At 36.8% G+C, this 20,459-nt stretch overlaps 1 protein-coding gene across 1 annotated transcript in view; it reads right to left on the bottom strand.

Moving 5' to 3' along the window:
• Positions 1-17,123, bottom strand: part of LOC139468134 (uncharacterized) — a 101,009-nt gene extending 83,886 nt beyond the window's left edge. The window contains exon 1 of the mRNA XM_071249906.1: positions 16,691-17,123. Within this exon, the coding sequence (XP_071106007.1) occupies positions 16,691-17,051 (361 nt within the window). The 5' untranslated portion in view covers positions 17,052-17,123. The remainder of the gene's footprint in view (positions 1-16,690) is intronic.
• Between the last annotated feature and the right edge of the window lie 3,336 nt (positions 17,124-20,459).

Raw genomic sequence — 20,459 nt, 5'->3', positions numbered from 1 at the left:
TAAGTACAGATGAAAAAAGTGTTCAAATAACTATTGCTATCAACGATACTTTAGTATTTGTGATTATAGTATCTGTCTTGTTTTTAAATAATCTTTAGTTTAAAAACCAAATAACCAAATATTGGATAATAGTCTCGATCCAGATGTTACAATGCGTACACTTGAGCAGATATAATTCATGAATATTAATTAGACCGTTCACTACGTTAACAGATCGTTATTATAACAGAAGCAAACATGTTTTCCATGTATATCTAAAATGATATTATTTGTTATTAATTGTCCGGTGAATTAAACAATTTAGATTGAAATAATTCATCATATTATGAATACGTAACAACTTGTAATGTGTGTGAAAAGTCGTACTAAAATATGCTATTTGAAGGGGGCATGGCCTAAATGCAAATATCCGATTAGGATTTTAAATTTTCCGGGCCCCTGTTTAAGACTGCTCTCTACTCTTTCTCTGTCGGCTATGTCGATGCATAGAGTCGATAGTAGTTGCAGTATATAATTCGGAATGGCTTGGTCAATGAGAGTAGTGGTATGGCTGGACGATGTAGAATTAACGCTGTAATCTCCAAAGTCGATACCTGTAGATCGGGTCGGAGAAGATAAACATAAGTCGATAGACTGGTCAAAATCTACTGCCTGCACTATACGTTTGCCTGACATATGTGTTGACTGGGAGTTTGCTGTCGTCGGTGGATTGCTGTTAGGGAAGTTATCCAAGGGTAGAAATTAACATTTTTCATCTACTAGTCCTCACAATGACAACATAAAGCAAAACCCTTAAAAATTGCACATTTCTACTAGTCCTTATGATACATTAACTGTTGGCCAGTTTGGCAAGGACTACAAGACTAGTGCCAATTTCTAAAGCTTTAAGTTTAATCCTGGCTGATGGTGGTTGCTTTACCACAGATTTCAAAGATGACTGCTAGTCTTGGTCACACACATAGAGTGGTCAGTATCCTTGGATTTAGATCGGCAATCAATCCCTCTATTCTGGCATTTTTTACATAGTCTTTAAATTCCTTTTGTGACATGTGAGAGCATTCCAAACAGACTCCACGACAATCGAAGCATCATTTATAAGGAACAACCAGTGAAACATGTGGCAGCACTTTATGCAGGCTGGACATTTAGCTTGGTCACTACCCATATTTAAATGCAATTCGTGCCCCCAAATTCCTGTAATTCCTGTAAGGCCTTTATATTCTCTAAAAAATGCATCTCTGCATGGAGGCGAAAAAAAAGAGAATGATTACGAAGTCAATGGACCAGATTGAGGACAGCGTGCTGCACAAGATACTAGGGTGGTCGTCATGGTGATGCATTTGTGGCTGGGCAAATAAAGTTTCCATGCAAGGGATCCAAAGGAGGAGGCGGAATGCATAGCGTAAGATGGATAATTTAAAAAAATAAATTATTAATATATCAATAAAATATGATTAATTGAAATGAAATACATGTTTCAGACATTGTGAAAAGTGATAGATTTAAGAATTGACTTTCACTTTGTGTGAGTTCATTTGGAGTATGAACCTTCATAGAGTGAGGGCCAAACTGTATGAACGTCGTAGCTTGCAACGACGTTCATACAACGTTTGGCCCTCACTCTATGAATATGATTAAGGTTCATACTCCAATGAACTCACACAAAATGAGGGGGCACGGGTGGCCCAGACCTCTAAGGCGCCGAGATTCACTGGTCAGAGTTGCATCGCTTGGGCACGCCAGAAACCTATGATTGTGGGTTTAAATCCCGGTTCGCCCCGATTATGTTTCTAGGTTTGTCAGCACCATGCCTGTGCTCGTGGGTTTCACCGAAGTGGTAAACGTCTGAGACCTGCATCACTTCGGGCTTTCCGCCCACATTAAACTGACACGCTGTGATATAACTGGAATACTGTTAAAAGCGGCGTAGAACCCAACTCACTCCCTCACTCACACAAAATGAAAGTCAATTCATATCATTTTTTGTCACAATTTCTTACCTCAAAGGATGTAGGCCAAGATCTGTACACAATTTTATGTAGTACGTGTGACTTCATGTTTACAATGACAGCCATACAACAACCAGCCTTGCGCGGAATAAAATAGTTCCTTAAAAACAGAGGTACAGTGATCCCTCGCTACAACGCTACCTTCGGGGTCCAAATAATTGATGAGCGTTATAGATGATCAGCGGTTTATCAAAGGTGGAGTCATAGGTGGTAGATGACCAACAAAACAGTATACATGCTCTGCCAACCTAACCTGATCTACGTTGCATGTTTCAGAGTTTCAAAAAAGATCAGAATAGAAGTTATTTATGATTCATAGTGTAAAAAAAGATTTATCGAGTATATATAGGCGCCTTAAAAAAAAACCCAACAACATCGTATCCCTTCAGCCGAATAACCAGGTATAACAAACGGTCAATAAAAGTATGAAATTTGAAATAAAACATCACTAAACGTGATGATTTACCATTTAAAATGTATTTCCTGCTCTCAAAGGCATTGTTTTATATGCAGAGATTAAGATTACCGTGTGTATTTTCTCGTAAACTAAGCCGGAAATAGCAATTAGCTGTGCACACGTTTCCTCCCAATCTACCAGTGATTCAGTTAAAACATACCCAGTGATACCACTTGAAAGAAATTTGATGCAATGGTAGGAAGAAATTGTATCTGAAATTATTATTTTATCAGGAATAATATATTCAAAAGTAAGGTTATATTAGTTGCAGCTTCCACCATATATACTTAAAGTTATAAGAACCATAAGCATAGCACTTTAGTACAAATTGTATACAGGATATTTTTTGACGTACGGAACGATTTTGACCACGCTACATGTATTTCGATTGCGAAAACATGATTTTGACATTTAATAGTCAAACTGCCTCAAATGTAACTTTTAGCAAGTCATGGTACGGCATTTATGATATGTGTACCCATTCTCTTGCAACTAAAGTTTGTTTTAAGGCGTCAATAGCGGTAATCTGACCGCGGTTGCTGTTAATAAGTTGATAACGGTGAGTTGTGAGATCTACCGGTCACTTCTCATACGATTTCGCTGAAATTATTGTAAACATTATCATAATTATGGAACGAAATTTTGAATATAATTAAAATATATTGCAAACATTAGTCCAGATAAACAATGAATTATTTTTTTATTACCAGATATTATAGTAAAAGGGTTTAAAATGCGTACTTCCGTTCGGATTTGTTGACAGGTATTTCCGGCGTTACGTAATCACAGTGATGAGCTGATAATGTTTTCTGTGATGGGGGAAAAACATCGTGTCATTGGAAAACTTGAGTTTATTGCAAATGTTAGTAAATTTTGGGAGCCATGCTTTACCGCGCGCTATAACCGAGTTAGTGCTATAACGCAATAACGAGGGAACACTGTAACATGAGCCTATGTATTCACAACTTGCTCTTCAGAAACATCTTAAGCAACACATGTATTCAAATGATATCACCATTAGATGAGAAAGGTCTGTCAAGAACTACCCTAGTAAGTCTGTCACAATGACAGAGCGTCATAATACATTTACATTAAGCACAAGACGTCAAAATGGCCAACGCGATAAACGTAACAGGAGAGAATTCGGGAGTTGCTTATGAACCCATGATGGTTACATGCTTTAGTCATCACTGATCAATTGGCCGATCATTGAAAAGTGATTAAAGATGTGTCAAATAGACACTAAGGTAAAGTCATAGATTGCTGTTGACAGTCACTGTCAGCCTAGACACGGATCAATTCGATACTACCATAGTTTAGATGTGCATATCTAAGATGGGTCGTAGCGAGGATATTCGTGAATGATCGTGCTGTCAAACTCTGGTGTTTCTCAATGTATACTAAAATGCTGAGTTCAAGATTAAAGGGTCTAAATGATCAGAAAGGATGAATTTTCTTAAGTTTCCCCAGGAATGTGGAAGTAGTCCGTCAGTGTTTAACGTCATTTCAATAGCACAGTCTCGTGAAAAACGTATGAATGTCAAATTGTGCTGTTCATGCACTTATGAACGTCAATCACGCGGTCAGGTGACCGACCTGTTGTCCAATTGAGCCGTATATCATGTAAACTTATATCATGTAAAATTATTTAATAAATGAATGATATGACAGGTCGGTTCATGAAATTGCATTCTATTCTGATATTGCCATGGCTTGGCTGGAACATCGGCCTGCCTGCCTGGTGACTCATGACATCTTGGCCAGTGTATTGCCTGCATTGTTGAAAGAGTTAACATGGTTAAAGAGTAAGGAATGTTGCTGAAGTATGTTCATAATGCAATTATTGTGAATGAAAGTCCCAACTGATCAAAGACTAATGTTTTATTGTCTACAAAATAAAAGGAGCAACTTGTTTGCAAACCTTTTAACAAAATTAATTTTAACCCGACGCATCGAGGGGGATACAAAAAAGTCTAGTGAAAATCAAATCATTTTCTATTGCATTTACAACTATTAGCATGTGTTGTAGGGACGGATATCACAGATTGTTTATCAAAATGCTGATGGTTAAACAAAACAAAGTTCAGCATATCAAAACATATCTATTCCATTAGGCATGTTATGTTTGAAAATTTATCTTCCCCTCATCTGCTGTTCAAATCACATATGCACACACATGCACAAGCACATGAAAACACACAGGTAACTTTATCATGAACAGTCACAAAGAACTATATCACCATGAATATCATATTGATATGTTCAGCAGATGAGGGGAAGAAAAGTTTTTAAGTTCATCTTTTGTAATATCAATCTCATAAATAAATTTTCAAACATAACATGCCTAATGGAATAGATTTTAATAAAATGAAAACACTGCTCTGACGCTTCATATTGGAGACAACCAAGACAGGAGCTGATTTTGTCCCTCCTTTCATAACCAGGCTGAATGTGTATAATCATGATAATAATAGTGACTATTGTATTTTTCTTAATTTTTGCCTTGCTTATAACAATTGTGTGACATGACATTATCAATGACACACACAACCAAGAATGAGCAAGTGACATTTCTGGCAAGGAACACGCCTTTGACCATGTGCCTGTCGAATAGGTTCCACAGTAGCATTGAGAGTAGCATTGAGTAGCATTAACAATGCCAAAATGCTGTAGCTCACCCATAACAGGTTAACATGTCCAAAAAGACAGCCACAAAACTAATGTTGCCGTCAGCATATTCGAAATTTGGAACACAAAATATTATGACATCACCATCATCACAAGAAGAAACATTCATTCAGCTACCTCAATGTCTCGTTAATCCGACACTCGTTAATCCGACACTCAGCTTTATCCGACACAAGTGATGGGAACCGATTGATTCAGTGCTATTTAGTCCCGTTAATCTGACATTCTCGCACTCGGACTCCAACACACCTAATTTGCAACGAATTACCAAAATCACTCATTAATCAGTCTCGTTAATCCGACACAGTAGTCAGTGTACTCCGTGGTCATCTGCCCGCGAGTACACAACCCCGTGTTTTGACACGCACTGGCTGCAGAGATTAACTTAACAATTAACAGGAAAAGCTATTCAAACCTGTATGTACAAAGCTATACAAATGTAGTTTACAAATTGAAGCCAGAATAATGTGCATGAAGCCAGTTAAAAATACAAACAGGTATATAAAATATGGTCGACTCACAATGGTTGACTGGTATGTAAACAAGAAAGCATGGATGACTTCATTAATATTTAAAGCCTGGCTACTGATCTTGGATCGGTAAATGCGATTGGAGCAATGCCACGTGGTATTACTGTTGGACAACGCCCCATCCAATGCTGCTGTCGACATAACTAATGTGAAATGTCACTTTTTGCCACCAAACACCACATCGCACATTCAGCCACTAGATGCCGGGATCATAAAGAATTTCAAGCTTTATTATAAGAAACAGCAAATGAAATTACACCTCCCAACCACAAGCCCTAGACGTCAAGCGAGCAGGGGACTTTGAGAAATGTGCCTTCAAAATGTTAGAAACAGAAAACACTGACAGACTATTTTAAGTAGATGAAGCAAGTTGTTAAGACAGTAGCACTTGCATTTACACGAGGAAACGTGTGTCGTTGACATGATAAATTCAGTGAGTAATGTCTCTATTGTTATGTACAAATGGGAAAATTATTATTATTTTTGCACTGTCATTAATTATAAATTAAGGAATGAATGAATAAACAACATAACAATATTAATATTTCGTTTTTAATGATTTTATTACAAGGTACACACGGTTATTATCTATCGCGAAGACGTCCGATTTTCGATCACAAATCAATTAATTACGTTAATCCGACATACTCGTGGCTGAGTATGACCATAAGTAGATTTTCAATATGGCTACTGTTTTGTTCAAAAGTGGGATTATTTCAAAATCCTTATTTTAGGGACCTTTCAACATTGTTATGTAACATGACATTCAATGTAATAATGCAAAACTAAGCATTTTTAGTCTCTTCCTTCCTATACAAGACACGCCATCTAAGCCATGAAAGTAGTCATAATGGTATTACATGAATGGGCAATCTTGTTCAATTTATCTTCCCTTCACTAACCCGCTAGGTGCGCTGACCCAGACGGTCCAACCTTAAACTGACGGCACATATACGAGCCGTACATGTTACTATGACGCCTTTTGACAGTTAACTAGTATAATCTTCACTTTGTCGGCAACGATCACGCTTGTGTGTGGACAGCACATCTTTTCGCCTAAACAATGATTTATCTATTGCCATGTCCGGAAAAAAATGTTCCTTGATTTAATGATACATCAGGGATGACCACGACTGATTATATTGTATAGTTATCCACTAGATAGGCGTTCGAAGCGATGCGGTGAGATCAGCTGATCGTTCATCCCATGTCGCTTTGTTGACATTTTGCAATCGGTACTGAAAGTGTTGCCCTTTATGTATGAATATGAAAATTAAGTAGATTTTGTATACGTTCCTATATCTATGTTGTGGCATCGCCGAGCAGGCTACATTATATGCATGCATTTCAGTATGTACAACGGTGAGGCGCTACGGTACGCGAAATGTGAAGGTCTCATGCGACGGTGCCTTGATTTAATGATACATCAGGGATGACCACGACTGATTATATTGTATAGTTATCCACTAGATAGGCGTTCGAAGCGATGCGGTGAGATCAGCTGATCGTTCATCCCATGTCGCTTTGTTGACATTTTGCAATCGGTACTGAAAGTGTTGCCCTTTATGTATGAATATGAAAATTAAGTAGATTTTGTATACGTTCCTATATCTATGTTGTGGCATCGCCGAGCAGGCTACATTATATGCATGCATTTCAGTATGTACAACGGTGAGGCGCTACGGTACGCGAAATGTGAAGGTCTCATGCGACGGTGCCCGTAGCCTCAATGTTGTGAATATTGACAGCAACACATGCAAGTATTTGTCAGATATATAACAGAGAGCAATGAGGAATGTTCTCAAGAAAGAGTAACAGGCACTGTAAAATTACGTCATAAACTAAATATCATGTTACAATGTTCAAAATAAAAGAAATGGAAATCACTGAAATCTGTTTTGATATTTAAGGGTTAATTGGTGCATATTGTATACAAGGATTTTAGGTATATGAATGGTAGCTGTTTGTTGCCAAATACTACCATCATTATATTTCAATATGATCAATGAAAGATATATATTATGTTGGCCTTAAAAAAAATTCAGACACAGAGGACCCTACATGTTAGTTAAAATATATATTCAAGAGTATTTGTACAAACTACATTTTTTTAAATAAAACAATATATTCATACTAATTGCCAATCTCTAAAATGTTGATTGTATTAACAAAGCAGTGTCTCGATTGACCATAATCATATGATTGTGACACAGATAAAGCTGATTCTTAACTTCATTAGGCCTTGCTTTTTGTGTTTCCTTGTTCTGAACTGATGTTTCAAATTCCAACATAAACAAATTATTAATGTTTTTCTTTTTTCTCTTCACACCAAAAGATATCTTCATTGCACAATGACACAATGACTCTTATTAGTTTATTTAATATCCTGGCACACTTGTGCATGTCTACTAGTATTTGATTACACATGCATGACTTTTTAGCTGTCATCTGTTTCTGAACTGAATTTTATGCTAATAAAGATAAGTAACATAAAAAAGGGACTCTGGTATTCTTTCATGTTTGGAGAATCAATCAATTCATTGTGAAAACATTTTTAATTTCTTACATAAGTTACTTTGATCTTGATTAGATCAAAATTGATACAAATTAAATTGAGGACATTAAATTATGCAGTCTTATTCATTTCAGCCAGTCTGTCTAAAATCTGGTCCTATTTTTCAGGCAATAATAAATGAATGAAAATGTAAGAAAAAATATACCTTACCTGAGTGAATCAATCAATATGCATATTGACTGAAATGTTGAGTCAAAATACATATTGGGCCTGATTATAGACACTGACTGTAACATATGTAAGTATCATCTGGTATATGCAAAAACAAATAACATAAATAAATCCATGTATCTACATGGAATGACTGTGGGGTTCAATTTGCATTTATTTAACCATCAGAAGATTTGATGATAAACTTTCATATTCATATTTTCATATAAAATTCATATTTGCTATATGATCATAATATCTACAAAATATACTTTATACTACAGGTGTCTTGAAGTACTGTTGAATGAAAATGAGGATACTTAAATACAGCAGGAAAGTGTGTTGGTTTGTATGGGAAATAATTTGTCAACATTAAAATAAATATAATGTTACTAAAACAAGAAGATAAAACTATGATTTAGTTCTATTTATGCATCATACACATTTTGTGGGGTAGTCAGTATGATTTGTTTTTTGTTGGGACACATCTCTGTAATTAACTACTATTTTAAGAGCATGAGTATCAGAATTCTGTAAGAAATGATGGATCAACTAATTAACACCTGTGATGACTCAGAGCACTTAATGGTGGGACACATGTTAAGAGGGGCAGAATAATATGGGTAAATCTCTTATTTCAATGTATGATGACTGTTATATATATTGCAACTGGGTAACTAATAGATGCATGGTAGATGTTCATTTGGCCTTTTTCTAAAAAAATTATATAAATTCAAATATTCAGATGCAACTTTAATTTTGATCTAAAAAGTAACATTTAAAATCAGTTGTTTTATTATTTTTAAAGTTATTTCTTCTTAAAATATTTGTAAAGGCTCGGATGAATACTTATTATATAGATAATTGGTTAAGGCCTGTCAAAGATGTCTGTGTGCTGCAAATGTTTGCGTATCACTAATTTGATTAAATTGAAGTCCATGGTAGTATTTGTTGAGATTTGAATGCTTGAATTGTTGTGGGAAATAACACAAAGGCTGATATATAAAATGAGTTTGCATTATTTCATCGATGCAATATGTTAGCCCTGACTGACAGAATGCCTCGCTGTTTTCTGACGTAGAAAATACCGTGGCAATATACCATTTTTCATGACGTTTTTCCCGCTATATTCCAAAGTGACAATTCGTCTTGTAGATGAAAACTCAACAAATGTTGATATTATAAACTAATAATCACTACAAAATATGTGCTAGTTAAAAATATTCAGTTGAAATGACCGTTTTTGAATGAAGGTGCAACAGGATAACTCTTTAGCTTGGCTCCGTCTCTACATGTCAGTAGTTGTCGCAGCGCGCATTGATCCGGGAACCAGACCGGAAGCGACAGTTTGGACCGTCGCTTATATCATTTCAAAAGGAGAGTTATTGCCCTTTGGAACAAAAAGATCGCCCATTGGGAAAACATGCAGGCACATTTGGGAATTTTGGCTGAATATCAGCCTCTGAGTTGGTCCAAATAAATCTCTTGAAGGATCCATGGGTTTTAGAGTCAACCAGATGTCCCGGCTTCTAAAAACAGTTCGGCTTATTTACCACCCGGATTCAGTTTTAACAAAAGAAACACACAAAACTCCCAAACGCATGCACCCACTCCGCTGCCCCCAATCAGAAAGTAACCCCTTCAGCAGTGTCAACAGTTATTAGTTACTTCCTGGATCTACCCTGACAATCAAGGAGAAATGTGTGGGAAAGTTGCTATTACATTGAATTTATCATCATGAACAAAGCTCATTAACCTTGTCCTTCTTGACAGGGAAGCTTAAAGAGGTGCTTTCTGAGGGACATTCATTATCCTCGTAATACCTGCATGTCAATCAGCTAGTCTAAAGGGGCATTCACACGGTACAACTAGTTGTATACAACTTGGTGTATGCAATTAGTTGCACAAACTGAAGTTGTATACAACTCCGCATTCACACGGCGGCGAGTTGCATACAACTCGGGTCTCGCGAGATCTCTGACAAAAAGCCTTAGCTGTCAATGTTCCGCCAATTAGACGATAAAATCCAAATGTAAAACAAATAGTTGTCCACACATGAGTTATACATTAATAAAAATATAACGTGACGAATTTCCTTCAGGTGTACATTTACTTTAATTTAAGAAATGAAGGGCATGTTTTATTTAACCTATCTATATAAATTTGCCACAATGAATATTTCACAATTCTCCAAAGGAAATATGTATATGCTGCAGTGTGGTACATTCACAAAGCATATTATAAGAAGAATAACACGATGAATGTCTGTGATAAAAAAACCAGCTGATTATTCTGAGTTTCATAAATTCTATGGCATTTTAGATTATATTAGTAACAGTACTACATACATGTACCCATTTTGCAGCAGTGCATTATTTTACTGGGTGAAAAGATATTGAAGAGATATTCAAGTTATAATTCAAGATTGATACAGTAAACTATACTTCATAAACTGAATGCGTTGTGTGCTAGTTCACCCGCACCTCAAAGAAAATAACAAATATGTATAACGATGTTGATGTTGACGTATACTATTATGACATCACTACCGGTAACCTCCCGTCATAACATAGCGAGTTCACTGATAGCAGTACGCGGAATGCTTGGAGCAGGTTTTACCGTGATGCTGGGATCATATACATACATAAATGTGTCATGTAAGATAAGTAATCAGAATCAATCTGAAATCAACAAGTTCTGTTTGTTTTTATGTTTCCATTCTCGCTTTGATACTATGTGGAATGGCAGACCAATACCGTCGTTTGTGTGTGTGATTTTGCGTCAATATCATGGCGTCACGTGGAACGATTTCTGTTGACTTTTCCAAAAAAGTATCTAGACTCTAATTATTTATTCCTCAATTTTTGCAAGGATTGCATAATCGTAATAATCCGAGCTAATGTAGGCAACAAATTGACGACTAAATCTCTCGGAATAGTAGAAAATGTTAAGTAAAACTAGAAGACTGCTTTGTTTACATTTTTTTCAATGAGAAGAGCACAGGGTTTGGCTTCACACTTGAATAATGCGGTTGATTTCATTTGGACCGTTTGTATTGGTGACTTAGACAAAATGTCATTTGATTCTGAATGGTATGATGAATTCAGGGATGTATGTATCGTAGCTGAATGTGAAATACATGTGATGTGATAGGCATCTCGTCAAACGCGAAAAGAACCGTGATTTCCCAAAGCTATCAACATGGCGGTTCGGTCCAGAGTTTTTGTTTCGAAAACGAATATAGGATTATTGGAGTCTTTTTGGAATGATGATTGGTGTTTTGACAAAGAGCAGAAACCCCATGTTTTTTTAATTGAAATTCTCATGTAGCTATACCTTATTTAAATAAATAATGACATTTAGAACAGTGAATTGGTAAAATGCGAAAATGGCAATATTTTCGCTGTACACTATTTTCAGATGTCGTTAGTGATACATATGCTTTGCCTAACATAGTTGTTAATGGCATTACATAATAGATAATTCCCCTCAGAATCTAAAACTGTGACGTTTATTTGTGTGTATGATGTATTTTAAGTTTTGGAAACGTATATGGACCTAATCTCACCTTGGTCTACACTACAGTATATACAGTCACATAGCCTGTCGTTTCAAATAACACTATAAACAGTTTAACCTGGAGAATTAGACCGATGCAAATGTCAAAATATATAATTTGAGACAGTGGTACCTACTTTTCATAGGTCCTTAATTGAGTGGTGACACTTAGGATACCGAAAAGCAGAACTTACCGACGTGAATCGGAGTCGCCATTTTTGTTTACAAATTGACGTGTAAATGTCACGTGATTTTCATACGCGTTTTGATTGGCTGCATACGTACAACTTGTCGCATGAAAATAGAGCATGTCCTATTCTGTACAACTCACGTCCAACAAGTTGCATGCGTCAAAAGTTGGACCGACTTGCCCGTTCACACGATGCAATGTGTTGCATGCAACAAATTGTATACAACTAGTTGTACCGTGTGAATGCCCCTTAACACATGCATCATGTTACTCTGATTTTAGCTACTGAAACAAATTAGTGTGGCACTGACATAAACACGTGATTGATGCAGCTGCAGCAGAAGCAACTCTGTCTAGATAACACAACAGTTAGTCAGATATTCGGCTTTGCTGCAGCTTGAGCAATGGAGAATATCACACTTGACAGTGTTAACAGCAGTATTAACACAACTATCTACACTAGGGACAGAACTTTATTTCACGTGGAACCAAGACATTTAATGGACCAGCTCATTTTCAAATCAATTCAAATTCTTAACAAAACAATCATCAGTTATCTACATTTTCATCTGAACTACCAGTTATAATCTATTATAATATTCTTTGACTTTACCAGATTACTGACAACAGTTTGATTTCTTACACACACAAACATGCTAAAGCAGAAGCAGCCCATCCCTACCTTTCCTGAATGCCCCCAACTGAACCTACCATAATAACAAAGTCATAAGCATTTCCAGTTTAGTTCTATCACTTGGAAAAAACACGTGCCAAATGTGGTGTAACTATAAAACAGAAAGTCATATGCACCTAGCCACCTTAATAACAAACTTATAAAGTCTTTCAGTTTAATTACATCACCTCTGGTTTGGGAAATCATATGCAGAATGAAGTACAACTTTGAAAGAAAATGCCCTATGCCAGTAGCACATGTGTGGCTACCATAACAACAAGCTTCATGTCTCCAGCTATGTCAACAAGAAATTTACATTCACTTCCAGGTTTAATGACTTCATTCCCAGGTTTGGAAAAACGCACTTAATGCACAACATGAAAACAGGAATTCCCATGCCTCTACCTAGGTTATTAAGAAAGTTACCGGCACAGTCGATTTAATTACCTTGGCCCTCAATTTCAGCTAAACACATGCTTAATTATTTCTTCTTGAAACAATGGGTGCTTGTCCTCACAAACATTTCACACAAACACAGAAAGTCGATTATCACTTGGCAGTCTGTGACATTAGCCACTAGTTGGGAACCTGAGTCTTGCAAAATTCTGTAAGGTCTAGTAAGCTCAGTTCAGCAACCCATGGCTATGCAGGTGGCTTATTGGATCAAGTGCCGGCTTGCTGACCTGGTTGATGAATGTCATCCTATCCCAATGAAGTAGATCAATGCTCATGATATCAATTACTGAATTGTCTGGTCCAGACTCAATTGCTTACAGACTGACATGATATAGCTGGAATATTGCTGTTTTAACAACAAATAAACAAATAAAATATGACAGAACACTAAACGTACTAAACATGACACAAAAAGACCCATGTTCAGGCTTGTGGACACAAAATTTTGGCACTGACTGACTTGGCAGAATTAGTGAAACAATGGAAGACTAGCAATTATCATTATATGCTTCTCACCAAAAGAAGGTCAGAGTGACCTAACACTTATATAAAAACATCCTCATCACTTGTTATTCATATGTATTCACATGATATAACCACAAAATGCATGTCAGTGAAGATGGAAATAATACCATTTACCAGTGTTTCCATTTCCTGGTATATACCAGATATTGAGTGGCAAAATATGACTTGGACCGGTCCATGTGAGGATTCATGGTCCCTGTGTCCAGCAAAAATTTCCATTGAAAAATGCATAACATAGCCTGTGAGTCACTGTAAACAACAAAATCACACTGTTTCAAAAGCTATCATGTCAATTCTCTGTAACCTTCTAGTGGAAATCATGGTTCTAAAAATAGTGCACATTGTCAGCCAATAAACTACAACATATTCTCAGAGCTCCAGATAAGCTGCATATCTGCATAAAAAACGCATCAAAAATGCAGAAATATGCAGTAAAATAAAATCCAAGCGTATCAAATACGCACGAACATTACAGATTCGCTACAAAATAAAACTTGTGCGAATCATCAAAATATTGTGAAGTAACCCTGCATATTCGATTAGCAAATCAGCAACTTATTTTGAAATTATAAACGGACATTCCGTCAACCTTGGCAAACTCCATGATGACAGTTACATCATGATCATTTGCCATCACACTTTCTTGTGGAAGTATGTGGTATTTTTGAGTCCTATAAAGCTCTCAAACCCACACGACACCAGTTTGCAGGGTCTAGATGAATAGTGTTTTTAAATATGTAACTTAAATACACACATGTGTAAAAACTAGTGGGTAACAGAGAGATTTGAATACCCAGGTAGAATTACTGATACCCAATGATTTTAAAATACATGGGTTAAATACCCACAACACCAAAAGCTTATCTGGAGCTCAGTGTTCTTACTCATAGACACATGTCCCCTCCTTCTATTTTTAATGATGCATTAGTTTCCAATAAATGTTTTTGCAAATCTGAAAAAAAAACAATAATAGAAAAAAAAATACTCACACATGTTCTGATCAATGCATTAATGAAGCAGCATTACTATATCATGTTTAGGGAACATAAGACTATTGAGGTTGTAACAGCAGTTTGGATGATCTGATGATAGATTGTATTGTGCAAATACACATTCCCATAATGAACAATTATTGGCTTTATGCTTAGCAGAAAAACTTGTGAGAAATTCCAAATGGTTTCCATGGAAACACAAGATATTAAAAAAAGTGAAAATTGAAAAATTTGAACAGGCAAAAGTGGAGCATTTGGTCATTGCACATGTATATTTTCCTGCAAATATATCAATTAGTTTTAGAGTCATGGCTAAGAAAACAAAGCCTAGAGTTCTTTGAGCATGTTGAGACAAAGTCCAAATTGTTCAAAAATTTAAGAAATTTCTTAGTAAAGTACAGACTCGCATACTTTTTGGGGTTGAGTCACGTCCTGGATTCAAGCCCACACTGCCACAGTGAGGCACCTAATCACTAGCACACAAAGTCAGCGGTCTAACCCACTCGGCCACCTTGAGTAGTGAATGCCACTGCTCGTGACTTTAACTAGTGTGTTATGGCAAGTTTTATTGACAAATGTTGAAAGGTTTTCAAGTTTGTTTGTTGTTTTAAAAGAATGCTGCACTTAGCAATATTCCAGCCACATGATGGTAGCTTATGCACATTCGATGACCCCTGACTCCAAAGGACATTGTTTCGTGGGTGTGACTGGCAACAAAATACTACAAATTACGTCATATGGTATTGTGACCTGTTTGAAAAGTTTGTGGTACTGTATTCTAAAGGTAGGCCCACATTTCCACTGATTGCAAGTTTTGTTAATGTTTCCTGAGTGTTTTTGTTTGCAGGTTCTATTGTGAATAAAACTTTAAATAAAAAATATGGTCAGTAATAGCATTTCTTTTGAAGGATCCTTAAATACTAACTATTGTAAATAAATATCCTGGCAAGTATATTCTAGCTGTTGACAAAAAGTTAAGTGGTAAGTGGAGTAGGAGTACTATTGTTTTGATTGGAGACTAGAGCTTCTATCTCATCCTATATAATAGACAACTTGCAGAACTGGCATATCATTCGATTCAAATGCCTCACATACTTATTCATATTGTCATTTTTAAGTTTTAATTTTTTTAACACATTTGCCATATAATTCAATATACATATGCAATAAATCAATATTCAAGCCAATGTCCCAATTCTATTTGTTTTGTCTACAAGTTCACTGTGAATTAGTTCAACAAGTTGGGAGTGTCTATGAATTCTCCATGGCTACGAATTATTTTGGGTACGAGTTTACCTACTGCCTGTCAGCTTAAAGTGCATGCATGTGATGCCAGCATTCAATTAGCATGTAAGGAAATAGCTACAGATATGCATGCTAGACTGTAATTGGCACGTGTTAGTGTACATGGATATATTTGTGCACATATATCTACACAAGCAACTCAATTAATAGGATAGCTTGTGGAGATATTGGCATTCGTTTTAAGCGGAGCTTTGATAGCCTAACTGAAAACACAGCATGACATCAATAAATAGAAAACACATTAGAAAGAATACATAAACTAAATATACCACCAACCAAATCATTTCTTCTGTGAAATGCGAGTAAGAAAAACAAATGATAAAATTACGAAGACGAAATATTTTCCAATGTTAATCCTAACCACAAATACAGGCCTACGGTGCTATGCCGATTGTGCGATCATCTCCAGATCTAGAAATGAGAAAGCATTACAGAAACGGAAACGGTTCTCTAAATGTGGTCTGCTGGTGTTACTCTGGCACAGACATACCCGTAGACAACAGTACGTGCATTGCGTATCCCATATTGCAACAGGCAATACGCACTAATGCACTTAGGCTGCAAAAAATTCAAACATCTTACCGATCCTCTCTATTGTAAAGCCTGCTGGTGCCTTCAACAATCTTCTTCCCCACGCAGTGCGCAGGTTTTCTAGATGTATTTCATTCCCCACTACGAGCACAGTGGACGGTTCCACAAATCCTTTATATCCTAAATTCCTTATACTTTCAACAAGAGCGGGGTTCCAGTAACATGTCTTGTTACGAAGTTTGAAATCCTCCAGTAGTTCCTTCCCATTGTGAACACTGACCGTTGACTCAAGTGTAGCAGAATTTTCATCTCCACACTTTTCCCTTTCTTCCAGCACGATAGCGAGACATTTAGACGTCACTGTTAGATGCTTGGATAACCTTTTCTCGTCCTGATTGTGACGGGAAGACATGATTTTAGATTGTTCGATTTTGTAAAACTTTCATGTTTGAAATGAACACACTTCCACCTCTTCACCTGTCGCTTTGATTCCCAGCTCGAGTCTCGCGCTTGTCTGCGCCGCCTTGTGGTATGTTTACTCCTCTAAAGGGATGTAACTCTGAGGCACAACCACAGGTTAATTTTGTTAAAAATTTGCAGCAATCGCTTTGAAAACGCCTAAGTATTTCGATAGTTTTCATTGCTTTTGTTAGTTTTTATCGCATCAAATTTTATCACACATTTTAGTACACATCCTATATATGCACATAACAGAGAAATAACGTCTGTTATCAAACGTCCAGTAGCTTCTGTCCGAGACGTGTCTTGTCTGCAACATACCTGTAATTGCATTGTGTCAGATGCCTGTTGAGTTACTGGAAACCTGCGCTTACTTGACCTTTGACTCCAACACTGGCTCCCTCCGGCAATGACCTCTGAGTTCCCAGTGTAGATTATATCGATTTTATTACACAGAGGGTCGAACAATGTTGATATGGTATTACCTTACAGAAAGACTCTATCGGCGTATACATTCGTATGTAATAACATCTATTACCGCTGAGCCGGATAACCCGGTCAGGAGCTTTATACAATTCATAGTTCAGCGACTCAAGCATAACAAGGGGAATTACAGATTGAATAATATGTTCTGCCTGAATGTGGTAGGAACAGTTCACCTACTGTTAGCTGAAGCCCCCATACGTTAATTACCCTTAAACGACATGCATTGTCTTTGATAATGTGTTTTGCCTTTCAAATAATGTTTGCGTGTGCGTAATTGTCCGAATACAATATAATTGTGATTAATACAAATACCAGAGGGACATATATGTCCCTCCTCTTCAACCCTCACTTTGAGGTAGAATGATATTCAACACACATCAAGCACACAAATACACTTTAAGTTTGGTACTCTGTGAGAAATTCCATGTTCTGTGATATCATCCACTGCGATTTGAGGCAAAGCAAAATTACTGTAAATGACCTCTGAAACTTAAGTACAACGTAAATGTCGCCATATTTTACACATTACTAAATCAACAATCACGGCGTTATTTACAGTATGACTTGAAATCTAAATTTCGGATTATACATAAACATACTAATCCAAATGATATACATTTATGTCGTTCAGATATTAGGCTGTATTTTGTTCGCTCACAGTTTCCGTAAAGTTGCTTAATAAATCAGTGTCCGATACAAAAAACAAAACAAACAAAAACCCGGAGAAATTTGCTGTTTTTTAACGCAGAGCAAAATCTCGGACAACACTTAGCAGTGTTTTTTTCAAACCGGTTTAATACTTGCAGTTACATTTACATCATTAGAAAGGAAATTTAATACTGCACATCTCTGCGTAATTAAAAAGCCGAGGGTAGATCCAATGCCGCGCGAGCGCATTTCCCGCACAACCTTCACTTTTCAGAACTTATGAAAATGTGCGTCAGAAAAATAACTAGCCACCCAGAGGGTTTAACCTCACTTACTCACAAACATTCTTCTCAAGATAAATAATTGCTTGTTGTAAAGAATCAGTATTATGATACATACATCAACATAAGTTCGCGCAAAGTCACACACATTGTCTTTTGAGCTCTTTAATAAATAGAGATTATTGTGAGAGCATATGTGCATACCCCCCCCCCCCCCCCACCCTCCCCCCACACACACTTTTTTTATTTCGAAAAAAATCTTTATTTCTGTAAAATTACCACCAAAGACAATAAATAGATCTTAATTGTGCACCCACCCACCCTCTTTTTAAAAAAAGCTGTATCCGCCCATGATGTGTCACGCTGTTTCTACAAAACGAGTGTCAGAATGTATTTCACGTGTTTCGTAAAACCAGTATGACAAACAAACGAGTGTAATGATTTCTTTATCATTCATTATTTCTTAAAGGGGAAGTGTACACGCAAATATCACTTTCTTTCTTATTTTAATCAAACGCAATTTTGGAATTAGTTATTATCAGTGTTTGAGAATATACACTCATTTTTCTCACAGTGAAAGTACGAAGCTCACAATAGGCGTTAAAATGTCATGCCGTTATGAGGCCTTGGTTTCCCTAAGCTGGTTCCCGGCTCCCTATGCGCGTCGTCAACTTGCGCCAAGCTATCAGCCGGTACAGGCCAAACACACTCTCCTACCCAGAGATCCATGCGGCCGGCAGCCAGCTAGCATAGTACCTCTGCCACAGGCCAGCGCCATGTGACGATTCGTCACATCTTTCACAGTCCATTCAAGATATTGCATATGCTTTTCATCCGTTTCATGTTTGACAAGTCTACACATTTTCATAAACAAATGTCAAAGAATGGTTAACTTTCATTGAAAAAATATGCAAATACGTAAAAATCTACTTGTATTTGCGTGGTTATCCTTTGTTTACATTGGTTGTACGGCTCCACGTGCTGTCATCGAAGCCCAACGGAGAGCTAGCGACACGGTCACTTTGATGCATAAATATATATTGTCATGAAACTCACTGTCGCAGTTGTAGTAGCATATCTATATAGTTATGCAAAACAATATGTAAAGCGCCCCTAGATACTTGCATTAGTCCGTTCTACACTGATTTCTGAAAAAGCGCGTTTGTTTACAAACAAGAGAAAAGTCCGGTCACGTGATATGCAAATTAGCCTGTGGCAGTGGTGTTATGCTGAGTCACCGCTGCGACGGAGTGTGGGCCAAACACTCAGCGTGTTTATTTGACGTCACATCCGGTAATTTTCCAAAATGGCCACGTTAATGCCAATACAGGGGAGAGAGACACCTGTGAAAAGCGTGTCACCTTACGTTTGCTGTTGTAAATCAAAATCTGATAGCGGGCACTTTTATAGAGTGGAAACTAGACAAATAAAATCAACTGACAACAGTTTCGCTAATCTTTTGGAGCGCTAAGGCGGATTATAAGTGGTTCATGGATTGACATTCTAAGTGAAGACAGAAAATTAATAAAGGAAAATGCATTTCTGAAATTCGATGATTTTTTTTGCGTTTGTATATACCCATAAACCTAAAACAATTAGATCATGGCATCTAAATGGTTAAAAGAGCTGCAAAGTTATTATTGTTGACATATTTTTTTACAAGAATTCACTTCTATATTTTTTGCGGATTTACACACAGTGTGCACTCCAGCTTTTCCGTTTGCAGATACCACCATAAACTAAATTATTGAAGTCAACTCTGAAATAGTCTATGTTCCATTGACATAATATAGAAAGCTATCACGTTTCATGGATAATTGCCAAACTATTGGTACCCATATGTTTATGTTGTATTTGCTTGAAAATGTAAAGGGCAACTTCTACCATACCACCACTGTACAATGTAACTGTCACGGTAGCTACTCTAAGATGCGTCGTAAATCACA

The sequence above is a fragment of the Haliotis cracherodii genome, unplaced genomic scaffold, assembly GCF_022045235.1.
Source record: "Haliotis cracherodii isolate W230 unplaced genomic scaffold, xgHalCrac1.p SCAF_2, whole genome shotgun sequence".
NCBI classification, from domain to species: domain Eukaryota; kingdom Metazoa; phylum Mollusca; class Gastropoda; order Lepetellida; family Haliotidae; genus Haliotis; species Haliotis cracherodii.
The sequence above is the reverse complement of the archived record's forward strand: the minus strand, read 5'-3'. Positions and strand labels throughout refer to the sequence as shown.